General features: G+C 66.9%; 1 protein-coding gene across 2 annotated transcripts; it reads right to left on the bottom strand.

Moving 5' to 3' along the window:
* Window positions 1-528: 528 nt before the first annotated feature.
* Window positions 529-21425, bottom strand: KIF5A (kinesin family member 5A). Of its 2 annotated transcripts, XM_039514848.1 has the most exons (30): window positions 21261-21425; window positions 18111-18198; window positions 17843-17916; window positions 17570-17674; window positions 17126-17174; window positions 16813-16868; window positions 16327-16414; window positions 15954-16078; window positions 15581-15685; window positions 14242-14390; window positions 13068-13216; window positions 12574-12749; window positions 12161-12229; window positions 11841-12047; window positions 11607-11753; window positions 11133-11321; window positions 10323-10440; window positions 10167-10234; window positions 9560-9669; window positions 9310-9411; window positions 9097-9157; window positions 8935-9006; window positions 8562-8666; window positions 7207-7227; window positions 4467-4683; window positions 4113-4254; window positions 3682-3764; window positions 3302-3329; window positions 2938-3027; window positions 529-2069 (listed from the first exon to the last, which is right to left on the bottom strand). In XM_039514848.1, the coding sequence occupies exons 1-29, from the start codon at window positions 21387-21389 to the stop codon at window positions 2949-2951; spliced, it is 3111 nt and encodes a 1036-aa protein (XP_039370782.1). In that variant the 5' UTR covers window positions 21390-21425; the 3' UTR covers window positions 529-2069; window positions 2938-2948. The 2 variants fall into 2 exon arrangements, with proteins under 2 accessions (XP_039370782.1, XP_039370783.1); XM_039514849.1 differs by lacking the exon at window positions 7207-7227.
* Window positions 21426-25329: the final 3904 nt, after the last annotated feature.

Here is a 25329-nt window from a genome sequence, read left to right as displayed (position 1 = left end):
TGTGTTCAGAGCCAGGCTAACGGCTCTTCTACAGCACGCAAGGGTTGCTCCTGCCTGGGAGGCTGCAGCTGGCTCTGGGGTTCTATGATGTACAAAACGAAATAGCTGTAAAGTGCGGGCTGGGAGGGGCCAGGCTCAGGGCCAGTCGAGGGGCAGGAGGTCAGTTCTGGCCTAGCTTTGGCCACCAGGTTTCTTTCCTCCCACCCACCCTGCCGCCTTCAGGAGGATGTGTGTGAGGGGAGAGATGTTATATTTCCCTATTCTTCAATCCTCAAAAGTCCCCTGCCCAGCTAGCTCCCACCTTGCAGGTCAAGGCAGGATAACAGGCCCACGGGCTGGCAAAGGTTATTCCCATCCCCGTCCCATGGAGGAGCCCCCGTTGTGGACCATGCCGCTGTGCAAGGTGCTGCACAAACCTGAGACCGAAGGACGTTGCCCGCCCACAAGAGTTTCTTGCCCCTGTCCCGTGCCCGCTGCTCCCCCCCAGACACCAGACCCCAGGGCGCTCGCTCATTCTCATCTCTTTATTGATTTTCTTAAATAAACACTTTTTACTCCAACATGCAACATTTTGGTGTGATGTGAGCAGAGGGGGAGCGGGCGGGGCCTGCGTGTTCCCGCCTCACAGGAGTGGGGCAGAGTGACCCCGACGTTGGGCCGAGGGTCCCCCGGGCCTGCTCTGCTCTGGGCGTAGCGGAGGTGGCGACGGGAGAAGGGGGTGGGGGACACACACACACACACAAGCTAGAGGCGGCCGCCTGCCGGCCCAGGAAAAAAAGACACCAAGGTGGGTTTAGCAGCTTCGGTTTGTCCAGAACAGCACCGGGCAGGACGCCCGGCCCCTGTAGGCTAAGCTGTATAATGGGCATCGGGGAGGAGGGGCAAAGCCCCCAGGCAGATTTCACAACCGTGGCAGCGTCCCCCCATTTTCTAGCATAGCGCCTCTGCCCCCAAAGCCCCCCCACCTGCGAGCTCTGAGGGAGCCCACCTTGATCTGGAAGGCACCCAGAGGAGACGATCGGGGCGCACACACCCCAGGATCAGTAGCCTAGGCAGCGAGGCTAAGGAGGAGACAGGTTCCCGGAGCAGGAAGGGGCCCAGCACCATGGGGGTAGGACTCCTCCTGGGGGCAGGATGCAGAGTGCAGCCCCGAGCGCCAGCACGGGTACCTCTGCCCTGCGCAGGAGCCACCCCCCTCTGGGCACGAGAGCTGAGCCGGCCGCCCTGCGGTTGTGCTGGGGACACGGGCTCTCCGGGGGTTAGTCTGACGCTGGGCGAGGCCGGGGACTCAGCCTGGGGCGAGCAGCTGTCTCCCCGGGTGCAAGGGACGGCCGGCCACTCGGCAGCCGCTGCAGCCCCAAGTCCGGGTGCCAGGCTGGGCCGGGGCAGTGCTGGCAGCTGGGCGAGCTTGGGGGGGACGGGGACAGAGGGAAGAGCCGGAGGCACAGACCTGGATGCGCTGCGGGGCCCCTTCCACCCCAGCGGCTGGGAACCAGGGGGCCGCTCACCCCTTGAGATGAGAAAGCAGCTCCCAGGGCCTGGCCAGGCGGCCCTGCTGCTGGTTACGCGTAGGGCGCCCCTCTGCCTCAGGGGGAAGGGCAGCGCCCGGGGGTGCCACGGGCTCTGGGAGCCCAGGGCTGGGAGGCGGATGAGGGGATGTGGGGTGAAATGGCTAATACCCCCCTCTCTGCAGGGTGCAGAGGGGCTTGTCCCGGGGGGCCTGGGTTCGATGCCGGACATTCCTCGTGGCGTCTGCTTAAGGCATTTTAAAATCAAGGTGGGTCGGGCCGAGCCGGAGGTGCCACCGCGCCGGCTCCTCGGCCGAGCCCGGCCGGAGCGCCAGCCCCAGGCAGGCCGGATCCGGGCCCGACAGGCAAGCTATGACACCGACGAGCTTGCAAGGACAGAGAGAGAGCGAGACAGCGAGTGCAGCAGCTGGGGAACGACACAGGAGACGAGAGAGCAGGACAGGCAGACGCGCGGACGGACGGACAGACGGGGGTTAGTAGAGAGGCCCCGGGAAGCCAGAGAGCAGCATGCTGAGCAGAGGCCTCCAGCCCAGTTAGAAACTACAAGAGAAGAGGGGAGGGGGTGAGATCTCAGGCTGCCCCAGACGGCACGGACCTGCCACAGGCTGAGCCTTGCTCACCCGCCAGCGCTGTGCCGGGCAGGGGTCCTGCCCCACCAGCTAACGGGGTGCTGAGGAAGGCCGGCTTGACCTGGGGGCAGGAGGAGGGGCAACCCCCCAGCAGTTTTCATGGTAGGACCCCCAGGGCGACACACAATGGGGGAGGGTTAGTGCGAGAGACAGGAGGGGAAGGCACCCAAGGGTGCAGGCATGATATCGGGGGGCTGGCGGGGCAGTGCCACCATGACACTGGGGGGCTGTGGGAAGGTGGCGCACGCGATACTGAAAGGCTTTGGGGGGCAGCGACAGCGCTACGGCAGGGGGTGGGGGCCAGGTGCAATGGGGGGGTCCCCTGGGAGGATGCAGACAGCAAGGAATCCCTAATGGGGGTAGGGGCAGAGGCCAGTGGGGCAGGGCAGCCCAGCGTGGGGGGCAGGAGCAGAGGCCCATGGGACAGTACCTGGCATGGTGGGGCAGGGCGGTACCCGGCATGGCGGGGGAGGGGCAGAGGCCCATGGGGCAGGGTGGTACCCAGCGGGGGGGGGCGTAGAGGCCCATGGGGCAGTCCCCCGCCGGGCGGGGGGTGCAGGGACAGAAGCCCGCAGGGCGGGGCGGTACCCGGCAGGGCCAGGGGTGCAGGGCTGGGCGGTGCCCGGCAGGGCGGGAGGGGTGGGTCATGGCGGTACCCGGCAGGGCAGGGGGTGCAGGGCCGGGCGGTACCCGGCAGGGCAGGGGGTGCAGGGCCGGGCGGTACCCGGCAGGGCAGGGGGTGCAGGGCCGGGCGGTACCCAGCAGGGTGGGGCACTCACCAGCTGCGCTATTAGCTGGCTGCTGTCTCCTGGTGAAGGGGGAACAGCTTAGCTTGTTCGTCAGCCTGGCAGCTGCAGGGCAGCTCACTTCTGTGGGCAGAGAGGGGGCTTAGCTCTGCCCCCAGCTGTGCCCCGGGAGCCCCCTTCCCTCCCTGCCCCCAGTGCCAACCCCCTCCCCAGGCCAGGGCCCGGCTGCTCCAACCCCGGGGCAGACGGCCTGAACCCAGGGCTGTCTGGGGTGTGGACGATGCCCTCCCTGGGATGCCCCTTCGCTGGGGGATGCCCGGTTCCAACCTCGCCCTGTGGGTTGCTGGCCACTCCCTGAGCCAGGCCCCAGCCCCCCCGCGGGGGCTCCCGGCCTCACCTGTTATCGTTGATGTCTGTGGCGTTCCCTGCAGCCCGGCAGACATGGAAAGGAAAGTGCAGTGTCAGGGGGAGGCCCGGCCCCCCCATCATCCTGGCAGCCAGCCCCATAGAGGGGTCCCCTCAGGGTAGGGGCCCTGGCATGTTCTCCCAGGACGGGCCCTGGCTATCAGGGGGTCTCTGATGGGCTGCAGGTTCTGGTCCCCAGCAGATGGCCACCTCAGGCCCCGTCCCTCCCCAGCCTCAGCCGCCCACTCCCCAGCAGCAGCCTCCACCCAGCCGCTCCGCGCAGCTGAAGCCGACGCATCCAAAGGCTCCAAGCTCCCCGCTCCCCACCCCGCAGTGCCTCCCCCCCCCCCATGCAGGCTGGGCCCCTCTCACCATTATCCACACTCAGCTTCTGGTAGGGGGCCAGGGGGCCGCTGGAGGAGCCCGTGCCGCTGCTGGACGAGGAGTTGGCAAAACTGAGCAAGGGGAGACCCAGACAGACGGAGCCGTCAGAACCGCAGCACGGACAGCCGCTCGCGGGGGGCCACGGCCCAGGGACCGGCAGCCCCGGGCCCCACACGCCAGGGGTGACAAATGGGGGATCCCTGCCCCAAGGGCTGGTAGTGCCCACCCCCGCTATGGGTTGGGATCCATGCCAGGCTCACAGCCTGGATCCTCTGTAACCGGCACCCGACAGGGCAGCTGGTCGGGCTGAGGCCAGGCTACGGGTCCCAGAGGGCAGGGTACACCTGCGGGAGGGGGTGGGCACATGCGTGGCAGCCCCCCCGTCAGGGGTTCCCCGTCCCCCCATCCCCAGCACTCACTAGGCGTCTGGGGCGGAGCCCTGCCCGTAGGCCGCCTGGTAGTTCTGGAAGAGGCTGTTGGTGTAGCTGACGCAGTCGGAGTTGCGGGCGCCGTAGGGGTTGGTGGGCGAGGCCGGGTAGTGCCCCGGCCGCACCGGCTTGGCTGAAAGGAAGAAACCGCCACTGAATCACGGCCCCTGGGACCCCCCAGTGCAGATGGGGCATTGAGACAGGCCAGCTGGGGGGAGCGCATGGCCCCCAGAGAACCAGGGGGGGCGTTATGCCATGCTGGCTCGAGGGTCTGGCAGTGCCCTGAGAAGGCCAGTGCCCTGCCCCCATCTGCACGGACCCCACTGAGCCCGGGGGGGCGCTCACCGATTTGCGCCGAGTGGGCGCGCTTGGTGGAGTTCTTGTAGCGCACGGCCTCCTTGATGCGGTCGACCTCCTGCTGGTAGCGCCGCTTGTCCTTCATGGCCCCCTCCTTGGCCTCCCTCAGTGCACCCTCCAGGGCCTTAACTCTCTCAGCCGTAGCCCGAAGCCGCTTCTCCAGCTTAGGAAGCTCACAGCGCAGATCTGCATTGTCACGAACCAGCTGGGGGCGCCGGAGAGACAAGGGGGTGTCGGCGGAGGCGAGACAAGAGCCCCCCCGGAGTCCTTCCCCCCCACACCCGAGGAAGCAGCCAGCTCCCACCCCACCCTCTGCAGGGAGCCACGGCACATCTCGCCTCGTCTCCTGCCCCTCCGCCCCAGGGAAAGGACCCAGCACCCCCCAGAAGCAGGCTAAGGGGGTCACCTGCCCTGGAGGGAGACCTCCACCCCATCGGTTTGGGGCTGGGGGGTTTGCAGCCCCTCTCACTCCGTCTCTGGGATGTGCTCATGCACCCCCTGCTCCTAGCTCTGAAGCCCCCTAAGCTCTCAGCCTCAGCACCCTCCTGAGGCAGGCAGTTCCACAGATCAATTTATCCCCGTGCTCCATCACTTGCACCGGGGAGCGATGGGGAACCGGGATTCCCACGCAGAGGGCAGCTGACAGAGCGGTGGTGGGAGCTGTGACCGGTGGCTCTAGGGAGGGGGCCTTGTAGAGGGCCGGGGTCTCCAGCAACCTGCCCTCCTTCTCTCGGCCCTGCTAGCGTGTTGAGGTCGGGACCCCTTTGGCAAGGGGGGCAGCATGGGGAAGGGCATGGGGGTCATGCCCCTTGTCTAGGGGCATGGGCCACCTCCCCATTGGCGCTCTCTCTCCTGTGCCCATGGAGACTTGGCCAAATTCATGCCCCTTTCCTTGCCCCCCCCCCCCCATGTGGAGCCAGACTCGAGGCTGCATGGCGCAGGGCACACATTGGCTGAAAGGCTGGAGGGCCGCGGGGCAGCCGAGGGGCCCACAGGGAGGTGGGGGCCAGGTACCTACCGTCTCCAGGCCGCCCCCCCCCAGCTCTGCCAGGCACAAGCCCCCAGCAGGCCGTGCCGCCAGGCGTGTGGCATGCAGGCAGCAGTGGTGGCAGGAGAGCAGAAGCCGAGCGCGTGGCAGAGGGGAGCGTGGAAGCGGGAGGCAAGCTGCAGCGGGGTGGAGAGGGACAGTCGCCGTCTGGCACAGCCGCCGCGGGCGAGGGGCGGGCAGGAAAGTGTTTGAGATCACGCCGCAGAGAACATAAGAGCGGCCATACGGGGTCAGAGCAAAGGTCCATCCAGCCCAGTGTCCTGTCTGCCAACAGCGGCCAATGTCGGGTGCCCCAGAGGGAATGAACAGATCAGGGAATCATCACGTGATCCATTCCCTGTCGCCCATTCCCAGCTTCCGGCAAACAGAGGCTCGGGACACCGTCCCTGCTCAGCCTGGCTAATAGCCACTGATGGACCTGTCCTCTATCAGCTTATCGAGTTCTTTATTGATCCCTGTTATAGTCTTGGTCTTCACAACATCCTGTGGCAAGGAGTTCCACAGGTTGACTGGGTGTTATGTGAAGAAATACTTCCTTTTGTCTGTTTTAAACCTGCAGCCTATTAATTTTATTTGGGGACCCCTAGTTCTTGTGTTTATGAGAAGGGGTAAATAACACTTCCGTATCTACTTTCTCCACACCAGTCATGATTTTATAGATCTCTATCATATCCCCCCCTCAGACATCTCTTTTCCAAGCTGAAAAGTCCCGTCTTATTAATCTCTCCTCATACAGAAGCCGTTCCAGACCCCTAGTTATTTTTGTTGCCCTTTTCCGAACCTTTTCCAATTCCAATATATCTTTCTTTGAGATGGGGCGACCACATCTGCACGCAGCATTCAAGATGTGGGCGTTACCATGGATTTATAGAGAGGCCACATGATATTTTCTGTCTGATTATCTGTCCCTTTCTTAACGATTCCCAATATTCTGTTTGCTTTGTTGACCTGCCGCTGCACCTGGAGTGGATGTTTTCAGAGAACAATCCACAGCGACTCCACAATCTCTTTCTTGAATGGTAACAGCTAATTGAGATCGCGTCATTTCAGATGTAGAGTTGGGATGATGGTTTCCAATGCACATTACTTTGCATTTATCAACATTGAATTTCATCCCCCATTTTGTTGCCCAGTCACCCCGTTTTGCGAGATCCTTTTGTAGCTCTTCGCAGTCTGCCTGGGACTTAACTATCCTGAGTAGTTTTGTATCAGCTGCAAGTTTTCCCACCTCTGTGTCTACTCCTTTTTCCAGCTCAGTTATGAATCTGTTGAATAGGACGGGGCCCGGAACAGACCCCTGGCAGACACGACTATTTACCTCGCTCCATTATGAGGGCCCAGCCCGACCTGCCTGAGGGGTGCCCATAGGGAGGGGGCACAGACCCTCCCTATCCTGCATGGCCCATCCCGGGTGCTGCCCCAGCCCCCTGCCTCCCTGGGAACAGGGAGAAAGGGGCACTCAGGGCTGCTGCCAGGGGAGGGAAAGTGCCCAGGCTCCTGGCAGGCCCTGTCCCTGGCACGGAGAGACTGTCCCGACTGCGGCTGGGGAAGGGCAGGTTTTCAGGAGGGAGGGAGGTGCCACGTCTGAACCCTCGAGTGAGCTCTGCAAACATTTCCTGCCCGGCCCAGCCCTGCCTGCCCGGCGAGGGAGCAGGCGGGTGGGGGGGGGGGGTACGGTACCTTGGAGACCCAGAGATCCAGCTAGGGAGAGGCAGCGAAAGGGGACACAGAGCAGTGACTCAACACAGCGCGGCACCTGGGGGCAGCTCCCGCACCCCATCTGCCTCCCACAGGCCCCAGGGCATCGGCCCGGGTGCCCAGCAGCAGCGGGCAGGACACTGGGGAGGGCTCCATGGGCAGGGCCAGGTTATGCTGAGCCTGGACAAGTGGCTGCACCCCCTCCCCCATGGCGCTGTGCTACCCCCCCACACACCCGGGACTCAGCCCCTCGGGGGCACAGGGGACCAGCAAGGTGCCCCCTGCTGTGCGGCAGCAGCCTGACACCCTCTCCGCCATGACGGGGAGATATGCCCCCCCCCAGCGCAGGGATGCGGGGGGACGGGACGCCAAGGCACCACGGGAGGGGGAGCTGGAGAGATATTGAGAATGGATGGAGACGGGCACATGTCAGGGCTGGGGGGAGAGGAGGGGGCTAGGCAGGGCCAGATGGGGTGTGGGGGAGGGAGAGGCCTAGGCAGGGGCTGACAGGGATGGGAGTCCAGGCAGAGCTGGGGGGGAAGGGGGGGAAAACACGGCCAAAGCCCACATTCGTGCTCCCCGCTCTGGGAGCTGGGCATGCACTTCCCAGGATCCGCTTCCGTGCACCCCAGTGCCAGCCGGCCCAGACAGCCCCCCTGCCCCCCACCACCGGGAAGGGGGCCTCTCATAGGGGAACAAGGCGGGGGGCGTTGCCCGATCTCCCCGGCGGGGCGCCCCCTCCGGGAGCAGCTCCTGCACCCCAGAGTGCATGACAAGTGGTGATGAGTCTGGCGTTCTCAGCCCAGGCGCCGTGGTGATGGTCGTGCTAATGCCCCAGGGTGGGGGGTGCCCCAGACGAGGTGGCTGCAGACGGCACTAGCCGGGGTCAGACCCAGCCAGGGGCTGGTGGGGTCAGGGCACTGGCAGCACTGTTGGGGGGGGGGATGGACTGGTGGGGTCAGCCCACGCTGGGCAGCAGGGGAGGGGGGCTCAGGATGGGCATGGAGGTTCGTGAGCAGTGCACAACACACATGGATCAGAAAATAAAAACAGACGATGCCAACGGGGAGGTGGGGTCCTGTGACCTCCCTCCAGCCCCCCAATGGGCCTGCCCGGTGCCAGGCAGTGGCACAGAGATTGTACCCCCAGGGCAGGGGGCATGTCCCCTGCCAGTCTGCACAGCCCACTCGGTGCCCTCGGGCACCCCGCTCACGGCGAGTACCCCCCCCCAGCCAGTTCCAGCTGAGCCCTCCCCACCCCTCCACGCTGGCTTCGTTCCAGCCCCCCACTCCTGCGCCAGCTGCCCCCCAACCCAGGCGCTTGGCCCCCCCCCCTACCTGTTTGTGAACCTTTGTAAGCTGCTCCAGGTTGTTCTCAAGAAAGGAAATCTTCTGCTTCTGAGAATGGGCCCCCCCACTGTCCTCGGGTTCCATCTCTGCGCTCTGGGGGGCACAGGGAGGTGGGCACCGGGGTGAAGCATGGACACATGGCGAAGCTGGCAGGGGGGAGTTCGTGGGGGGGGGCTGGCACCAGCTCAGCGGGGCACAGGGCTGGGGAAGCCAGGACTGGCACCGGCCCAGGAAGGTTGGGGCCGGGCTGTGGATGAGGGTCCTGGCACGGGTTTGGGGGACAGAGGCAGGGCAGGACTGGGGCCGGGGGGCCTGGCACCGGCTCGGGGGGCAGGGCTCAGCCAGGCTGGACTCCACTCACTTTCTTGACTCGAGTCGTGACGTCTTGAACGAAAAGCTTGCGCAGGTTGTGGAGGGTCTGGAGTTCCCGGGCCTGGGGCAGAGACAGATGGACGGAGCTGAGGTCAGGGCAGGTTTCCCCCCTCCCCCCGCCCCCCGCTTTGGGGAGCTCCCCAATACTTACGACAGTCTCTTCCAGCCCCTTGAGATCCTGCTTCGACTGCTCGTGGCGCTCGTACAGAAATCTGGGGGAGGGCAGAGGAGACGGGGGTCAGGCCCCACATTCCCCCCTGGGGTTGGAGCCGGTCCTGGGACTAGGGGGGGCTGAATTGGCTGGAATCTCAGCCCCGGGACTGGGGGGAGGGGGGCTGCGGCGAGGTGGGGTGGGGGGGCTCACGTCAGCTCCTGCAGTTTGATGGTTTTCTCCTGCTCCTCGTTCTTGAGTTTCTCGTAGTCGGCCCGGAGCTGCTCCAGCTCCAGCTGCAGCTTCTGGTTCAGGCTGCGGCGGGACAGAGACAGGCGCAGTCAGGGCTGGGGGGTCAGGGCACCATCCGGCCCCCCCTTGATCCTGAGCCCCTGCCCCATCCGGGACACCCCCCGCTCCCCCTGCAGGGTATCTGGAGGCCGGGGGGGGGGGGGTCACTCACTCCTTCAGCTCGTCGATGACCTTCTGCTTCTCGTTGATCTCGTCACGCAGCCGGGCCAGCTGCTTGTGGTGGGCTTCCCGGTGCCCCTCCAGCTGCAGCTCCAGGGCCCTCTGCGCCACAAGGGCCACGGTTAGAGACGGACCCCGCCGGGGGCCCCACAGCCCCCCAACCCACCCCCGGGGCCCCAGACCACCCCACCGGGCTCCCCACATCCCCCTCCGCCAGGCCTCCCATCCTGCCCTGGGGGCCCCACATCCCCCACACGGGGCCCCCCATCCTGCCCTGGGGGCCCCACATCCCCCACACCGGGCCCCTCGTCCCCACCCTGCCTGGGGGTCCTAGACTGCCTAGCCAGGCTCGCTGCCCCCACCCCGCCGAACAGGCCCTAGATTTCCCCCCACTGGGCTCCCCATCCTAGGGCCCCAGATTCCTCACTGCCCTGCCCCCCCTCCAATATTCTGCTCCTCTGGTGAGTGGGGAAGGATGAGGGGCAAAGGCAGGCGGGAGGAAGAGAGCCCGTCCCCGGCACAGAGACCCCTGCCATCCCCCTAGCAGAGGGCACAGAGCCTCCCCCCAGAGCGCTCCGGCTCTGCCCGCCCCCACACACCTTGACCTCGTCGGCGTCCTGGATCAGATCCTGCTCCTGGTCCTTCCGGGCTGCCTCGTGCACGGTCTCTGCAGGGCCAGCAGCAGAGGGTTAGGGGGACCCCGGCACCCCGCCCCACAGCCCCCGGCCCAGGAGGGGCAGGACCCCCACACGCACCTTGGGCCTGCAGCTTGGCCAGCTCCTCGCTCAGCGAGTCGTACGACTCCTCCAGGTGCCGCTTCTTCAGCTCCACGCTGTGCATGTACTCGCTCAGCGACCGGATCTTGGCCTCGTGCTGCGGGGAGGGGGGGCTGAGCTTGCGGGCAGCCCCACGGCCCCGGCCCCATTGAATCTGCCCTCAGCCCCATCACATCTACCCACAGCCCCATCCCACCCGTCCCTGGCCCCCCATCCCATCACACCCGCCCTCAGCCCCATGGCCACGGCCCCATCACATCTGCCCTCAGCCCCACGGCCCTATCACATCTACCCACAGCCCCATCCCACCCGGTCCCGGGCCCCCATCCCCATCACACCCGCCCTCAGCCCCACGGCCACGGCCCCATCACATCTGCCCTCAGCCCCATCCCCATCCCACCCGGCCCCAGCGCCATCACACCCGCCCTCCGCCCCACGGCCCCGGCCCCATCCCCATCCCAACCGGCGCCATCACACCCGCCCTCAGCCCCATCGCATCTGCCCTCAGCCCCACGGCCCCATCACATATACCCACAGCCCCATCCCACCCGGTCCCGGGCCCCCATACCCATCCCATGCGGCCCGGCCCCCCATCCCCATCATACCCGGCCTCAGCCCCACGGCCCCATCGCCATCACACCCGGCCCCAACCCCACGGCCCCATCACCGCCAGCCGCCGCCCCACAGCCCCACCCCCATTGCCCTCCCCCCCCGCCCCAAGCCCAGGAGCCAGCCCACAGCCCCTACCCACGACCCCCATTCTGCCGTCCCGCGGCTCCCGCCCCTCACCTGGGAGATGAGCAGCTGGCAGGCGGCCAGCTCCCGGCCCGTCACGGCCATCTTCCGCTGGCACTCGACCTGCAGCGCCTCCAGCTGGCGGCAGCGCTTCACCACCCCCCTCACCTCCGCCTTGATCTTGCTGATGTAGAGCCGGGCGACCGTGAACTCCTCCTCGATGGCCCCGCTGATCTCCACCGGCTGGGGGGGCAGGGAGCTGAGAGCCGCCCCCCTTCCCCCACACTGCTGAGAGCTGCCCCGTCCCCATCCCCACCCCGGCCCCCTTCCCACCCCGATCCCCACCCCACTGAGAGCCGCCCCTGCCCCCTCCCATCCACCCAATCCCCCCTTCCCCTCCACTCCATCCCCCCTTCTCCCACCCAGTTCATCCCCCACCCCGCTGAGAGCCGCCCTCTGCCCCCTCCTCCCTTCGCCTCCCTTCCTCCCACCCCACCCCACCCCCTCCCTGCCCCCGCCCCCTCTCACCAGCTTGATCTCCCCGTTGCCCACGATGACGCTGAATTCGCTCAGGTCCTTCATGAGCCCGTTGAGCACCTCGGCCACGCGCTTGCGCTGGCGGGCGCCGAACTCCTGCAGCCGCTGCAGCTCCGTCTCTAGGGCCAGCAGGGTGCTCTGGGGTGGGGAGGGGGGAGCAGCTCAGAGCCCAGCCTGGGTTAGCCCCGGATCAGGCCCCCCCCCCCTCCGGCGCCGCCCGCTCACCACTTTCTGGGAGAGCTCGTCCACCAGCAGCTGGTTCTGCTGCCCCTTCTCCTCCGCCTCCTGCGCCTTCTGGTCGTAGTTGAGCGCCAGCTCCTCCAGCGCCTGCAGCACCTCGCGCACCTCCTCCTTGGCCGAGTCGTTCTCCGCCTGCAGCCGGCCCAGCTCCCGCTGCACCTTCTCGTTGTCCCCACGCGTCGACACCAGCAGCTGGGGGTGGGGCACAGCCGGTCAGGCAGGGAGCCCCAGGCAAGCGCCCCCGCCAGGAGAATAGGGGGCTCCCCTGGGGTCCAGCCCCCTCCCGGGACCCCCTGGCCTCTCACCTCCTCCTGCTCCAGCATCTGCTGCGAGAGCTTCTCCATCAGCTGGCTCTGCTGGTTGATCTCGTCGTCCTGCGGGGGGGGAAGAAAAGAGATGGGAGGAGGGTCAGAACCATCCGCCCCATGGGCGCCCCCCGATCTGCTGCGCGGCACCCCTGGGCTCAGAGGACAGAGATGGGGCTGGAAACATGGAGGTGTCAGGCAGGGGGGGCTCTCTGGCCTGTACGGGCTGGCAGGTTTGGGGTGGGGGTCTTGGTAAGCCTGGAGTGGGAGCCCGGGGGGGGGGCACAGTGCACCCAGAGGTCTGTGTGCCCCCTCACATCTCCTGGGGCTGCAGGAATGGAGGGGGCTGGCCACAGTAATGGGGAGCAATGGGAGGGGGAGCGGGCACTGGGGGGGGCAGCATCCTGGCTGACCTTGTCGTCCAGCTGTTTGTACAGTTTGCGGATCTCCTCCTCGTACTTGTGCCGTTCCTCCTCGGAGATGCGGATGACGATGGACGAGGCGTTGTCGTTGACGGGCGTCTCGTCACAGGTGTCGGGCGCCGGCTTCTCCTCCTCGCTCAGCTGCTCCGTCTCCGGCACGTTCTCCCCTGGGGAGGGTACGGGGGGCAGGGTAACCCCCTGAAGCCAAAACAGGGACAACAGGGACCCCTCCACTGGCCCCCAGGGATGGCCAGAAACTCAGCCCTGGAGAGCGAAGCTTTCTCCCCACAGGACAGGGTCAGCTCCCCTCCCCACCCGGATGCCTGGGTCCCCCGGCCCGGTCTCACCGTTCCTCCAGCAGCAGGGTCAGCTCCCCCTCCCCACCCGGATGCCTGGGTCCCCCGGCCTGGCCTCACCGTTCCTCCAGCAGCAGGGTCAGCTCCCCCTCCCCACTCGGATGCCTGGGTCCCCCGGCCCGGCCTCACCGTTCCTCCAGCGGCTCAGCTCAGCCTCCAGCTTCCCGATCGTCTCCTTCAGCGTCTTGTTCTTCTCCTTCTCCTTCTCATACTTCTTCTTCCACTGCTCGGCCGTCAGCTCCAGGTTCACCGACGCCGTGTTCTTGATGGTCTTGGCCCTGGAGGGGAGGCGGGGGGCGGAGGCCCCTTTCACATGGGGCCCACGAACCAGCCCACCCCCCAGCCCTGCCCCAGAGCCCCCCCGGGGAGTCGATCCCCAAGCCGCAATGATCTCTCCAGCTGGGGTTTCCCCTGAACTCCTCCTAGCACCCCCTCTGGTTCTCCCCCGCCCCCGGCTCTGCCCACCCCCTGGATCCAGGACACCCCAACATGGGGAACCAAGCGACCCCAGACCAGCCCTCAGCCTCTCCCGGCTCCTGCCCTGGCAGCTCCTGAGAGGATTTAGGGCCACTCCAGGCTCCCTTCCAGGTCGGGGGTGACTGTGACCGGCTGCGGGGGGGTGGGGGTGGGAATCCAGCCTGCTGCTCCCGGCCCCTCCCCAGGGGGATTCACAGTGCCAGTGCCCAGCACACACAGGAGGGTGGGGGAATTGCACCAGGGGTAGCGGGTGGGCAGCGGGTGGCCCCTCAGGGAGGGGGCCTGCGGGCCCAGCGAGCAGGGAGACCCCCCCAGGGTAGCAGACTGGCGCCGGCTGGCACCAGAGGGAGCGGGGACCCCCGGGGTAGCAGTCGGGCGCCGGCTGGCACCAGAGGGAGGGGGACCCCCAGGGTAGCAGACGGGCGCCGGCTGGCACCAGAGGGAGGGGGACCCCCGGGGTAGCAGACGGGCGCCGGCTGGCACCAGAAGGAGGGGGGACCCCCGGGGTAGCAGACGGGCACCGGCTGGCACCAGAGGGAGCGGGACCCTCGGGGTAGCAGACGGGCACCGGCTGGCACCAGAGGGAGCGGGACCCTCGGGGTAGCAGACGGGCGCCGGCTGGCACCAGAGGGAGGGGGACCCCCGGGGTAGCAGACGGGCGCCGGCTGGCACCAGAGGGAGGGGGACCCCCGGGGTAGCAGACGGGCGCCGGCTGGCACCAGAGGGAGCGGGACCGTCGGGGTAGCAGACGGGCACCGGCTGGCACCAGAGGGAGGGGGACCCCCGGGGTAGCAGACGGGCAGCGCCACGGGCACTGTTCCGGTACCGTTGGCCGAACATGAGGGTGGACTTGGTCTCGGCGTCGTTGTAGCTGGAGGGCGAGCAGCAGATGAACATGGTGGTGCGGCAGTTCCCGCCCAGCGAGTCCTGCAGGATCCGCGTCATCTTGCTGTCCCGATAGGGCACGTAGCTCTTCTGCAAGGGGCGCGGGAGAGGAGTTAGGGGGGAGGGGGCGCTGGGACGAAGCGGGAAGGGTCTGTAACTGGTTTCTGACCCCGGGGGGCGCTCCCTGTGGCCGGGGGACTCGCCAGCCTGCAGAGGGCAAGGGGGGCTCGTGGAGCCCACAGCCGAGCATGTGGGCCACCAGCGGCCGGCAGGGCCTGGGCGGGTCTCCCCCGGCGGGCACAGCCAGGGCGCTCTCAGGCTGCGAGCAGGTGGGAGTGAGTCGCCCCCTGACACCCTGGGTCCCCCCGGAACATCGTGGGGGAGGCAGGTGGGAGGCAGGAGGGGCACAGAGGGGAGGTTATGGGAGGGGTGTCCGGGAATGGGAGGGGCACCCTGGGGCACAGAGGGGCTGGTGGGGGTGGGACGGGTGCCCTGGGGGGAGGGGTGCCCAGGGCAGAGGAGGGCTATGGGGGGCGCCCTGGGGCACAGAGGGGCTGGGACAGGTGCCCAAGGGGAGGGGTGCCCAGGGCAGAGGGGGGCTAGGGGGGTGCCCGGGTGTGGAAGGGGCGCCCTGGGGCACAGAGGGGATGGGACGGGTGCCCTATGGGGGAGGGATGCCCAGGGAAGAGGGGGGTTATGGGGTGTGCCCTAGGGGGAGGGGTGCCCAGGGCAGAGGAGCTGGGACGGGTGCCCTAGGGGGAGGGGTGCCCAGGGCAGAGGAGGGCTATGGGGGGTGCCCTGGGGTGGAAGGGGCACCCTGGGGCACAGAGGGGATGGGACGGGTGCCCGGGGGGAGGGGTGCCCAGGGCAGAGGAGGGCTATGGGGGGTGCCCTGGGGTGGGAGGGGTGCCCTGGGGCCCAGAGGGGCTGGTGGGGGTGGGACGGGTGCCCGAGGGGAGGGGTGCCCAGGGCAGAGGAGGGCTATGGGGGGTGCCCTGGGGTGGAAGGGGCGCCCTGGGGCACAGAGGGGCTGGGACGGGTGCCCTAGGGGGAGGGGTGCCCAGGGCAGAGGAGGGCTATGGGGGGTGCCCTGGGGGGGGGAAGAGGAGTGCCCAGGGCACAGGAGGTAGCCAGGCTCAGGTCCCCCAGAGGAGGTGAGGAGAAGGGGGAGGAGCCTGTCAGGGTTGGAGCGAGAGGGAGACCCTGAACTCCAGCTCTGGGGTGGGGGGCAGGGGGATCCCACCCACCCCCAGGAGCCCGGGCGAGGGGGAGTCTCTCACCGTCCCCTCAGCCAGGGCCGAGATGACGTTGCCCAGGGCAGACAGCGACTTGTTGATGTTCTTGGCCTCGTCCAGCACGGCCCCTTCGGCCCCCGTCTTGCTGACCTGCCGGCAGAGCGGGGGTCGGTTACTGGGGGGGGGGGGGACTCCCAACCCACTGCCGGGCGTTGCCCTCCCAGAGGGGTCTCGGCTGCAGGGATGAGCCAGGAGCCCCGTGGGAGCAGGGCCTTCTCCCCCGGGACCCAGGCGTCCGGGCAGAGATCCCAAAGCAGGGTGGGGCGGTGCCTCTGGAGGACCCGTGGAAGGGGGGGGGTCCCAGCCCTGCCCACCCCCGGACACTCTGCCCCCCCCCACCCTGCCCCGTCCCTGGCACCTTCTCGCTGCCAGCCAGGTCCACCAGGTAGAGTTTTCCACTGAGCTTCTGCTCCGTCTCCATGTTCTCCTGCTTGATGTTGATGAGGAAGATGCTGTGGCTCCGGGAGCTGTGCTCGTTCATGTCTAGGGGGAGACGCAGGGGTGGGAGGCCTGCTGGCACCAGCCCCCCCCCGGGCACAGAGCCCTCACCCTGGGCACTGTGTGCCATTGCCCAGCCCCGAGTCAGCAGGGCCCCAGCTCCCCTCCGCTCGCCCAGCCCCCCCACTCCCCAGTCCTGGGTGCCAGGGCTGATGGTGACCCCAGGCCAGGGCCTGGCCCCAGGGTACCTGCCCACCCCCCCCACCCCCCAGGCTGGTGCCCCAGCTGCTCACTGGTGACAGCCACGTGGCGGTTGGATTTGCCCTCGTCGATCACGTCCAGGATCTCCTCCGGGCTGGAGACAAAGCGCTCGGTGCAGCCCTGCGGGGGGGACGGGGGGGGTCAGCCTCAGGGGTGGGGGGGGGTCCTTACCCCTCCACCCCCACAGCCTCCCTCAGGGTGGCCCTCCCCGAAAGCCTCACACAGGGGGGCCATCAACCCCCCCAGTCCTCCACCCCCACAGCTTCACATGGGGGGCTCCTCACCCCCCACCCCCATGGTGCCCCCCCACAGCCCCTCCTCTGGCCCCCATCTCACAATGGGGGCTCCTCACCCTACCCCACAGGGGTCCTCCGCTCTGCTCCCCACAGCCCCTCCCTCCACTTCCCCTCATGCAGCAGGTGCTTCTCTTCCAACCCTCTGGGTGCTGCCCAGGTCCCCTTCCCCACCCCACCACAGCCCCCCCCACGTCCCCACACGAGGGGACCCCTCCCCCTCACCTTGACGTAGGGAACCCGGTTCTTGTCCTCATGCACTGACAGGTTGGTCTTGGTCACTGGGGAAAGAAAAGGCTGAGTGGAATGGTGGGGGGGAGGGCCCAGGGGTGGGGGGCAGCGGGGGCTGGGGGATCAGGGAGGGGCCCTTGGAGGTGGGGGGCAGCAGGGGCTGGGGATCACACAGGGCCCCCAATAGCACCCCCTGGCCTGCTCCCCCAGCACAGCCACTCAGGAAGCAGAAATAGCAGCCCCCTCTGCACCCCCCGACCCCCTCATCTGTGCCCCCCTCCCCTGCTCTCCTGGGGGCATCACTCACCATCCAGCAGGTCCCGGATTTTGTCCAGGTAAATTTCAAAGTAAGAAACCTGGGAAACAGCGAGACGGAGCCACATGAGCACAGACGTGGGGGGGGGGAGGGAGGGAGATGAGCTCATAGGGACCCCCAGGATCACCCCCTGCAGCTCCCTCAGGCCCCCATAAACCTCCCCATCCTCTTCCACCCCAGAGATCCCCAGTGCTGCCCCCCACCCCAATCTGAGGCCCTCTTCAAATCCCCCCAGTCTCCCATCAGCACCAATCCCAGAGGCCCCCCTGCCCACGGCTCTGACTCCAGAGGCCCCCCCCATGGCGCCGATCCCGACTCCCACCCCAGAGCCCCTGAACCTCCTCCCCACAGCTCCCACCCCAGAGCCCCCTGGACCCCCTCCCACAGCTCCCACCCCAGAGCCCCCGCCAGCCCTGACCCAAAGGCCCCCCTGACCTTGATGTGGAACTCCAGGTTCTCATCCATGGCGTAGATGTGGTTGAAGATGTCGCGGGCGATGCGCGGGATGATGCCCATCAGCTGGGGGTCGTGCAGCTTCCCCTGGGGGCAAGGGGGGGGTCAGCCGTGGGGCCCAGTCTCCCTGGGGAGGGGGCCCACCTCCAGAACCCTCCCTCCCGGCAGCTTTTAGGGGAGGCCAAGGGGCTAACTGAGCCCCCCTCACCCCAGCACCTCGCCCCGGAGGGCATCACCCTGCCCCGCCTGTCTCACCTCCATGGTGTGGGTCTTCCCAGACGACGTCTGCCCGTAGGCGAAGATGGTGCCATTGTACCCGGCCAGCACATCTACAAGAGACGGGGGTAAGCGAGGGCCCCTGCCCCCACTCCCCTCCCCTTCCCCCCGCACCCACCCCATCCTCACTCCCACTGCCCCCCAGCCCCTCCTCACCCTGCACCGCCCCCTGCAGCCTGGATCTGCCCCCCCCGTCCTCCCCACACTGCTAAACTCCAGTCTCTCCCCCCGCCCCTCCCCTGCTCACCCTTGACGATCTGCATGGCGCAGGCATGGTACACCTGCTCCTGGGTGGTGTTGGGGGGGAAGACGCGGTCGAAGACGTAGGGCTTGCCCTGGGGGGAAGCAAATGGGGGGGTCAGTCCCCAGGCAGAGACCCCCACCCCGTGCCGGAGGGTTCAGCCCCCGGGCCCCCAGGCCGAGCCCCCCCCCCCCGGCACTGAGGGGGTGAGACTGGTGCCAACACACAGAGATAGAGCACCCCCTCCTCCCCCCCCCCAGCAGCTGCTTCTCCCACTGCCAGGCCCAGCAGGGAGGCTTGTTTCCTGGCCTGCTGCCCCCAGCCTGTGCCCACCGCTGGGGGCTGGGGGCTCCCGCCAGGCTGGGAGCACCAGAGTCAGGGTGTCCTGCCGGAGCAGAACATGGGGGGAGGGGTCACAGCCAGGATCTCAGGGATGCCCCCCCCCGGTAGAGCCCCTGGGTGCTGGGGGGGGAATGAAGCTCCAGACCCAGCAGCAGGAATGGGGGTGTGGGACGGTGGCTCGACACCCCCTGGGTGGGAGAGCATCTGCCCCCCATCCAGCCCCCCCCAGCCCCAGCCCATTACCTGGAGCCAAGACAGCCCCTCCCTGCAGCATTGTTAACCGGGGGGAGGGGGCTGGCAGGGCACCAGCTGGGAGAGGGCTGGGGGGTTGGCAACATTCAATAGGAATGAGCTCCCCCTCCCAGGCCGGAGGGACCCCCCTACAAGTACCATGTGGGGAGGGGGGATGAGACAGCATGCGGGGGGGGGGGGTCTTGGCCTCCTGAGTGAGGCCTGTGCCCACCCCTACCCCGATCCGCATGGGACACACAGGCCTCAGACAGGCTCCGGTCCATCTCCCCCACTGGAGGCGGAGGCAGCAGGCCAGGCAGGCGCCGGGAGCTGTCCAGGTGCTGGAGACGCCCCGGCCCAGGCCCAGCTGTGCCAAGACAGGACGCACGGCGTGGGGGGCAGGGCTGGGATGCCCGGGAGGGGGGGTTTGGGGACCCAAGAGCCAGGGGACTGACCGACCTCTTGGAGGGGCCAGATCCCACCCCCAGTTCAAGAGAGACACGGGACATTATTGATACAGGAGCCAGGCACAGAGCTGGGTAGGTGCCGTGCCTGCTGCCCCCCCAGCTCTGCCGGTGCCCCTCACTCCCGATCCGCAGCCCCTCTTAGCCCAGCCCTGGGCTCCCCTGCCCATGCCCCTTTCTCCCACAGTCTGGCTCACTCCAGGGCAGAGATGCCAACGAAGCCAAGCCCAGAGGGGAAGCGGTGACGTGCCTGAATGGGGAACTTGGCCAAGACCCAGCAAACTCATCCCACTTGTGCCCTTGGAACGCCGCACAGACAGAGCTGAGCCGTGCCCGCCCCCACCGAGGAGCCCTCTCCCAACACCCAGTCTGGCCCGTGGCCCTGCTCCCCCGTCACTCAGGCCTCCAGGAGTCCCTCCCTGCTGGGCTAAGAAACCCCTTGTGCCAGCGGTGCCACCCAGCGGTGCCCCGCAGGCTGCCTCCCTGAACCGCTCTGCCTTGCCTCAACCTCCCTCCCCCACCGCAGGCCCCATGCAAACCCCCGGCGGCCCTAAGCCCGGTGGGAGCCTGCGACCCCGCAGTGAGCGGGGGGAGGGGGGATTCGGGACCAGCTGCAGGACCAGCTGCTGCAGGGCGGGCACCAATCAAGCTTGTTAATCCAGGAGCCGCAGCCTAATCCCTACCCAGAGAGCTTCCCCTCCCCAGCTGCCAGCACAGCCCCCGCCGAGGGGACTCCGTGGGCTCCGGTGGGTTCCCCACCGCCCCCTGCCCCCGCCATTCCCCAGCCTCAGACGGGAAGGAGAGCAGGAGATGGGGGAGGGGAATGACCGTCCTGTTGTTGTCTGGAGCCGGGCACAATGGAGGGGAGGCGCTGCGGGGCTGACAGAGCCACAGGGCCGGCGGGTGGCATCGCCGCTGGGCGCGTGGACAGACAGGAAAGGGCCTTTATGCCGGGAGGAGAAAAGTGCAGGCGCCTGCCTTCGCTCGGCACAGACGCCCCCCAGCTCTGGTCAGACAGTGGGGCGGGGGGGTGAAAGAGCCAGATTGGGGGACGCAGACTATGGGAGGCAGCATGGTCTAGTGGCTAGAACACTCAACTGGGCTGCAGGACAGCTGGCCTCTAACCCCAGCTCTGCCCCTGCCCTTGGGTTCCCCTCCCCTGCTCGGTGACTCAGTTTCCCTTTCAACCTCTTGTCTACTTAGCCTGGGAGCTCTGGGAGGCAGGGACTGTCTCTCACTCTGTCCCTGCAGCGCCCGGTCTGACGGGGGCAGGCCCCTGATCTCAGTCAGGGTCTGCCCCAGTGCGACGGGGGGCCCATCTCAGCTGGAGCGTCTGTAACACCCGTCCCAATACCAGACCCTGCTGAGGCAGCCCGGGCTAAGCACGACCCTCACTCTTGGCTAGACCAAGGGGCTGATTTTGACAACCCCACCCCGGGGCCCGGGGCCCTGCTCTGCCCTCGCCCGGATCCCAGGCTCCCCGACCACCCAGCCAGGCAGGCAGCCGCGGACAGAGCGCGGCAGGGGCGTGGACACCTTGAAGTAAACAACCTGCACCCCCCACACGACCTGCACCATTGGCCCCCCTCGCCCCGGCACTGCCAGCCCCGCAGGGGCACCGGGGCTGCAGGCCTGTCCCCGAGCAGGGTGGGGCTTTCACCTTTCACCCTCGCAAGGTCGAGGGGGGGGGGGTGAGGAAGCCGCTTTGCGGATTAGGGAGAGACAGACGGACAGAAGCGGGGGATGAGGCTGCTGGAGGGGCTGGATGCAAGGGGGGGGGTCCCCATCCGGGGATGGAAGCCAGCGATTCCTATTTTCTATGGGTCACACACCAGTAGCCAAATCCCCAGCCCTGCTGGCCACACCCAGTTGCCTCCGCTGGGATGGAGGATCCGCAATACAACCCCCCCACCACCGCCACCTGCCACCCCCTCCCCGACAGCCGCAGAGTTCGGGCTGACAGAGCTTTGGGGGGGCTGGGGGGACCCCCCACAACTCCCCAGCCCTTTGTGCGCTGGGCACGGGGGCCCCCTTCCCCCCGCCCGGGGCCGATGCCGCAGCGGGGGGAGGGAAGTTGGGAGTGGGGGGGGGCGCACCGGCGGGTGGGGGGGGCACTTACCCCGAGGATGACGCTGTCGTCCCCTTGGAAGAGGGGGATGAATTTGTCCCCCCGCAGAATCTCCGCCTGGTTCAGGGGCCGGAATCGGCACAGCACCTTGATGCTGCATTCGGTGCTGGGGTCGGCCATGCTGGGCGCTGGGCTGGGGGGCGCAGGGCCGTGGGGTGCTGGGCTGGCACTGGGGGGGGGCGCAGGGCCGTGGGGTGCTGGGCTGGCACTGGGGCCGTGGGGTGCTGGGCTGGCACTGGGGCGCAGGGCCGAGGGGTGCTGGGCTGGCACTGGGGGCCGTGGGGTGCTGGGCTGGCACTGGGGGCGCAGGGCCGAGGGTGCTGGGCTGGCACTGGGGGCGCAGGGCCGTGGGGCGCTGGGCTGGCACTGGGGGCGCAGGGCTGGCACTGGGGAGCCGTGGGGCGCTGGGCTGGCACTGGGGGCGCTGGGCTGGCACTGGGGAGCCGTGGGGTGCTGGGCTAGCACTGGGGGGGCCGTGGGGCGCGGGGCTGGCACTGGGGGGGGCGCTGGGCTGGCACTGGGGGTGGGGGCGCTGGGGATCCTGCTCGGTCTCTGCCTGCTGCGCGGGGCGGGTGCTGGGGGCAGCTGCTGGAGACGCTCCCGCTGGTCCGGCCTCGCCTCGCCCGTGTGAGCCGCGCCGGGTCCCGCTCCTGCGCCAGCCCCGGCGCCCGCCGCAAGCACCGGGCTGGGCTTAGCCACGGCGCCCGCCCTTAAGGTGGAGCGGCCCGGATCGCTTAAGGTGGCAGGGCCCGGCTGGGAGCCAGAGGCCGGGGGAGGGGTCTCTGGAGCCAGACCCGCGCCCCTGCCCTGCCCCCAGGCTCCCGCCCGCCTCCGTCCCTTTGTCCCCGCTCCCGACCCCAGACCGCTGGGTCCTGAAGGCCAGGCTGAGGAAATGCCGCCCTGCCCCCAGCCCGCGCTGAGACTGGCAACCTGCTGGGGGAACCAGCACCAGACCCATGGTGGGGAGGGAGAAAGTAGAGGGCGAGTGAATCACCCACGGGCACCCAGTGAACCCAGGAGTCCTGGATCCCAGCCCCCTGCTCTGACCACTGGACCCCACTCCCCTCCCAGAGCTGGGGAGAGAACCCAGGAGTCCTGGCTCCCAGCCCCCTGCTCTGACCGCTGGACCCCACTCCCCTCCCAGAGCTGGGGAGAGAACCCAGGAGTCCTGGCTCCCCAGCCCCCTGCTCTGACCGCTGGACCCCACTCCCCTCCCAGAGCTGCGGAGAGAACTCAGGAGTCCTGGCTCCCCAGCCCCCTGCTCTGACCGCTGGACCTCATTCCCCTTCCAAAGCTGGGGAGAGAACCCAGGAGTCCTGACTCTAACCAGCAGACCCACCCTCCCTTGATCCCAAGGTGTCCCAGCACTGGGAGGATGGGGGGGCTGAGCTCAAGAGGGGGGCCTGGGACCGAGAGTCATGCAGGAGCCCAACCTTCCTCCCTCCCACACTCAGCCTGGAGGCCGCTTAGCTGGGCAGAAGCTGCATATGTCAGACGGGGATGGGGCACAAGGGAACCAAGCAGCCCTGGCGGGGTCCCTGGGCACCCACAGGCCCACAGACAGCCCTTCCTCTCTGCTCCTGGCCTTGGGCGCCAGGGCCACCCGGCGAGTGCCAAGGGAGGCCATCAGTGCCCAGCGGGTCCCACCATCCGGAGGTGCGTGAGCCAGCTGGAAGTTCCTCGGCTCAGGGCAGGGGTCGCCGGGAGGCATTCTCCAGACTGGGCTGTCCAGGAGCTCAGATGATCGAATGGTCCCTTCCGGCCTTAAACGCTCAATGAGCCCCGAGAATCCCCCTCTGGGCCAGCTGATGCCGCCGGGCAGCGGTTGACTTTGCTGGAGCTGTGCCAAGGACCTGGCCCCTTTGCATGGGGATTCCCCCCTCCCTTGTTCAGCTGCTGCTTTAAGGGAGACAAAGAGCGAAGGAAGCCAAATTCCGGGGCTGAAGCCTGAGGCCGGGCCCGGCCCAGATACAGCCACAGCTCCAAGAGCAGCCTCAGCTTTCGGGGCTTCACTTCAGCCAGCTCTGGGCCTTCTCAGGGGGGCTGATCATGCTGCATCCTTGTTAGCACCGGGCAGAAAAGGGGCTGAGGGCCTTGGAAAAACCTGGGGCCTCGTGTACATGTGTGTGGACATGCATGTACGTGTGCGGGTGTGCACGTCTGCACGTTTGTGCACACACGTGTGTATTTGGTGCATGCTGTGTGTGCACCCGTGTGTCTGTGTCCATGTGTGCCATTCACATGTCCGTGTGTGCGTGTCTCTGTGTACACCTGTGTCCATGTGTGCATTCATGTGTCTGTGTGTACATTCACGTCTCCATGTGTGCCTGCGTGTCTCTGTGTGCATGTGTCTGTGTGTGCATTCACGTCTCTGTGTGCATGTGTCTGTGTGTGGTTTCACATGTCCATGTGCATTCATGTGTATGTGTGCATGCCTGTTTCTGTGTCCATGTGTGTCCATGTGTGCATTCATTTATCTGTGTGAGCATGCATGTCTCTGTGTACGTCTGTTTCCGTGTGTGCATGCATGTCTGTGTGTACATTAATGTGTCTGTGTCAGCATGTGTGTCTCTGTGTACACATGTGTAAGCTCAGATGAGCTACAGTTCTTCGGGGAGTTCAGAGACAAGCAGTAAGGATGATCGGGGGCTGGAGGGGTTCGTTTATGGGCGGGGTCAGAGGAGAGGAATGCGTGTAACTTGGCCAGCTGACAGATAAAGGGGCACATTAGGAAGGAGGGATGGTCCGGTGGGTCAGGAGACCTGAATTCAGGGCCCTGCTTCAGCACGGACTCCCTGAGCAAGTCGGGTAGCCATGCCATGCCTCAGTTTCCCCATCTGTACAATGGGGATAATAGTCCTGCCCTGCCTCTCAGGGGTATGTGGATTAAACTCAGATACTGTGGGAAGGAGGACAATGTACTTTCCCTACACCAGGCACAGGACAATCCCCCAGGGGGCCAAGGAAGCATGGAGGGCGCCCAAGAGATCATCGTTAAGAATAAAGGGGCAAAATTAAGAGAGGGAACCTTTGCCCCCTGGCAGACCAAGGGAAAGGCATTAGGAGAACTCATAGTTCTTTGTCTTCAAAACGAAACACCTCTGAGCCAGTCAGCAAAGGGTGTCGCCAGCCTGCGGGATATGGGGACCCAGCGAGCCGAGCTGCTGCATCCTTTTACTGGAAGCCGGGTGGGGAAGCTGCAGGAATCCGAGTCATGCTGAAACCTGAGGAACCAGCAGCTACAATACAGGGCAGGCCCTGAGCCAGAGCCAGTGGAGCTGAGCCAGATGCTGCGTGTGGGTACAGGCTTGGCTTCGGGGGTGGGGGGGTGTCACCCAATGGATCTGCCACTTACAGGCCCCCCCGGGGGGCTGGGTTTGAGTCTGCAGGGTCTGTGACATGCAGGAGGCCTGAAGATGCTGAGTCACTTTCATGGCTCTTTGTCAGCAACATGGGGGGAGGAAGGAAGTCAGGGGTGCGGATGGGAATCAATCTGCAAAAAGGCAGGAAAGCTTAGGGTGACCGGATGCCCCGATTGTATAGGGACAGTCCCGAATTTTGGGTCTTTTTCTTATATAGGCTCCTATTACCCCCCACCCCCCATCCCAATTTTTCACACTTGCTGTCTGGTCACCCTAGCGAGAGCTGGGCTTTGCATTGCAACCTCTACGGTGAAACGCAGCTGTGGGAGGACCCACGGGGGATCGATCGTGTAGGGAGCTGGTGGCCTGAACTCCCAATTCTAGCAGCTTCTGCACTTCACCTCAGAGCTTTGTCTTGGTACAGTCCAGTTCCCGCTGCCCCCATCCCAGGCCCCGCTGACTGGTGGAGAGAGAGGGGACCAGGTGGTTCTTTGTTTGCTTTCTAATATTGCAAGGCACTCGGCCCCCCTGCTGCGCCCCCCCCCCCGCCCTCCCAGGGGTACAGTGCAAAAAACCTGGAGTGAAGAGGCAGGGACTGGAAGATGAGATTTGGGATCAGAAGGAATCAGCTGGCAAAGCCTTCCCTTCTGCTACAAAAGCAACCAATGAAATAACCCCCACCCGCCTTGTGGAAGAGG

The sequence above is a fragment of the Mauremys reevesii genome, linkage group 25, assembly GCF_016161935.1.
Source record: "Mauremys reevesii isolate NIE-2019 linkage group 25, ASM1616193v1, whole genome shotgun sequence".
NCBI classification, from domain to species: Eukaryota; Metazoa; Chordata; order Testudines; family Geoemydidae; genus Mauremys; species Mauremys reevesii.
Note: the sequence above shows the minus strand (reverse complement) of the source record. Positions and strands in the feature narration are given on the sequence as shown.

What these genes read in the sequence shown, in the direction of transcription:
- KIF5A (XM_039514848.1), bottom strand. Translation starts at nt 21,389, where the DNA reads ATGGCCGACCCCAGCACCGAATGCAGCATCAAGGTGCTGTGCCGATTC. An exon ending in AATCCGGGACCTGCTGGATG is followed by an intron (nt 16,869 to 17,125) that starts GTGAGTGATGCC and finishes TTCTTTCCCCAG; the next exon opens with TGACCAAGACCAACCTGTCA. An exon ending in AGGGGCTGGAAGAGACTGTC is followed by an intron (nt 9,007 to 9,096) that starts GTAAGTATTGGG and finishes TCTCTGCCCCAG; the next exon opens with GCCCGGGAACTCCAGACCCT.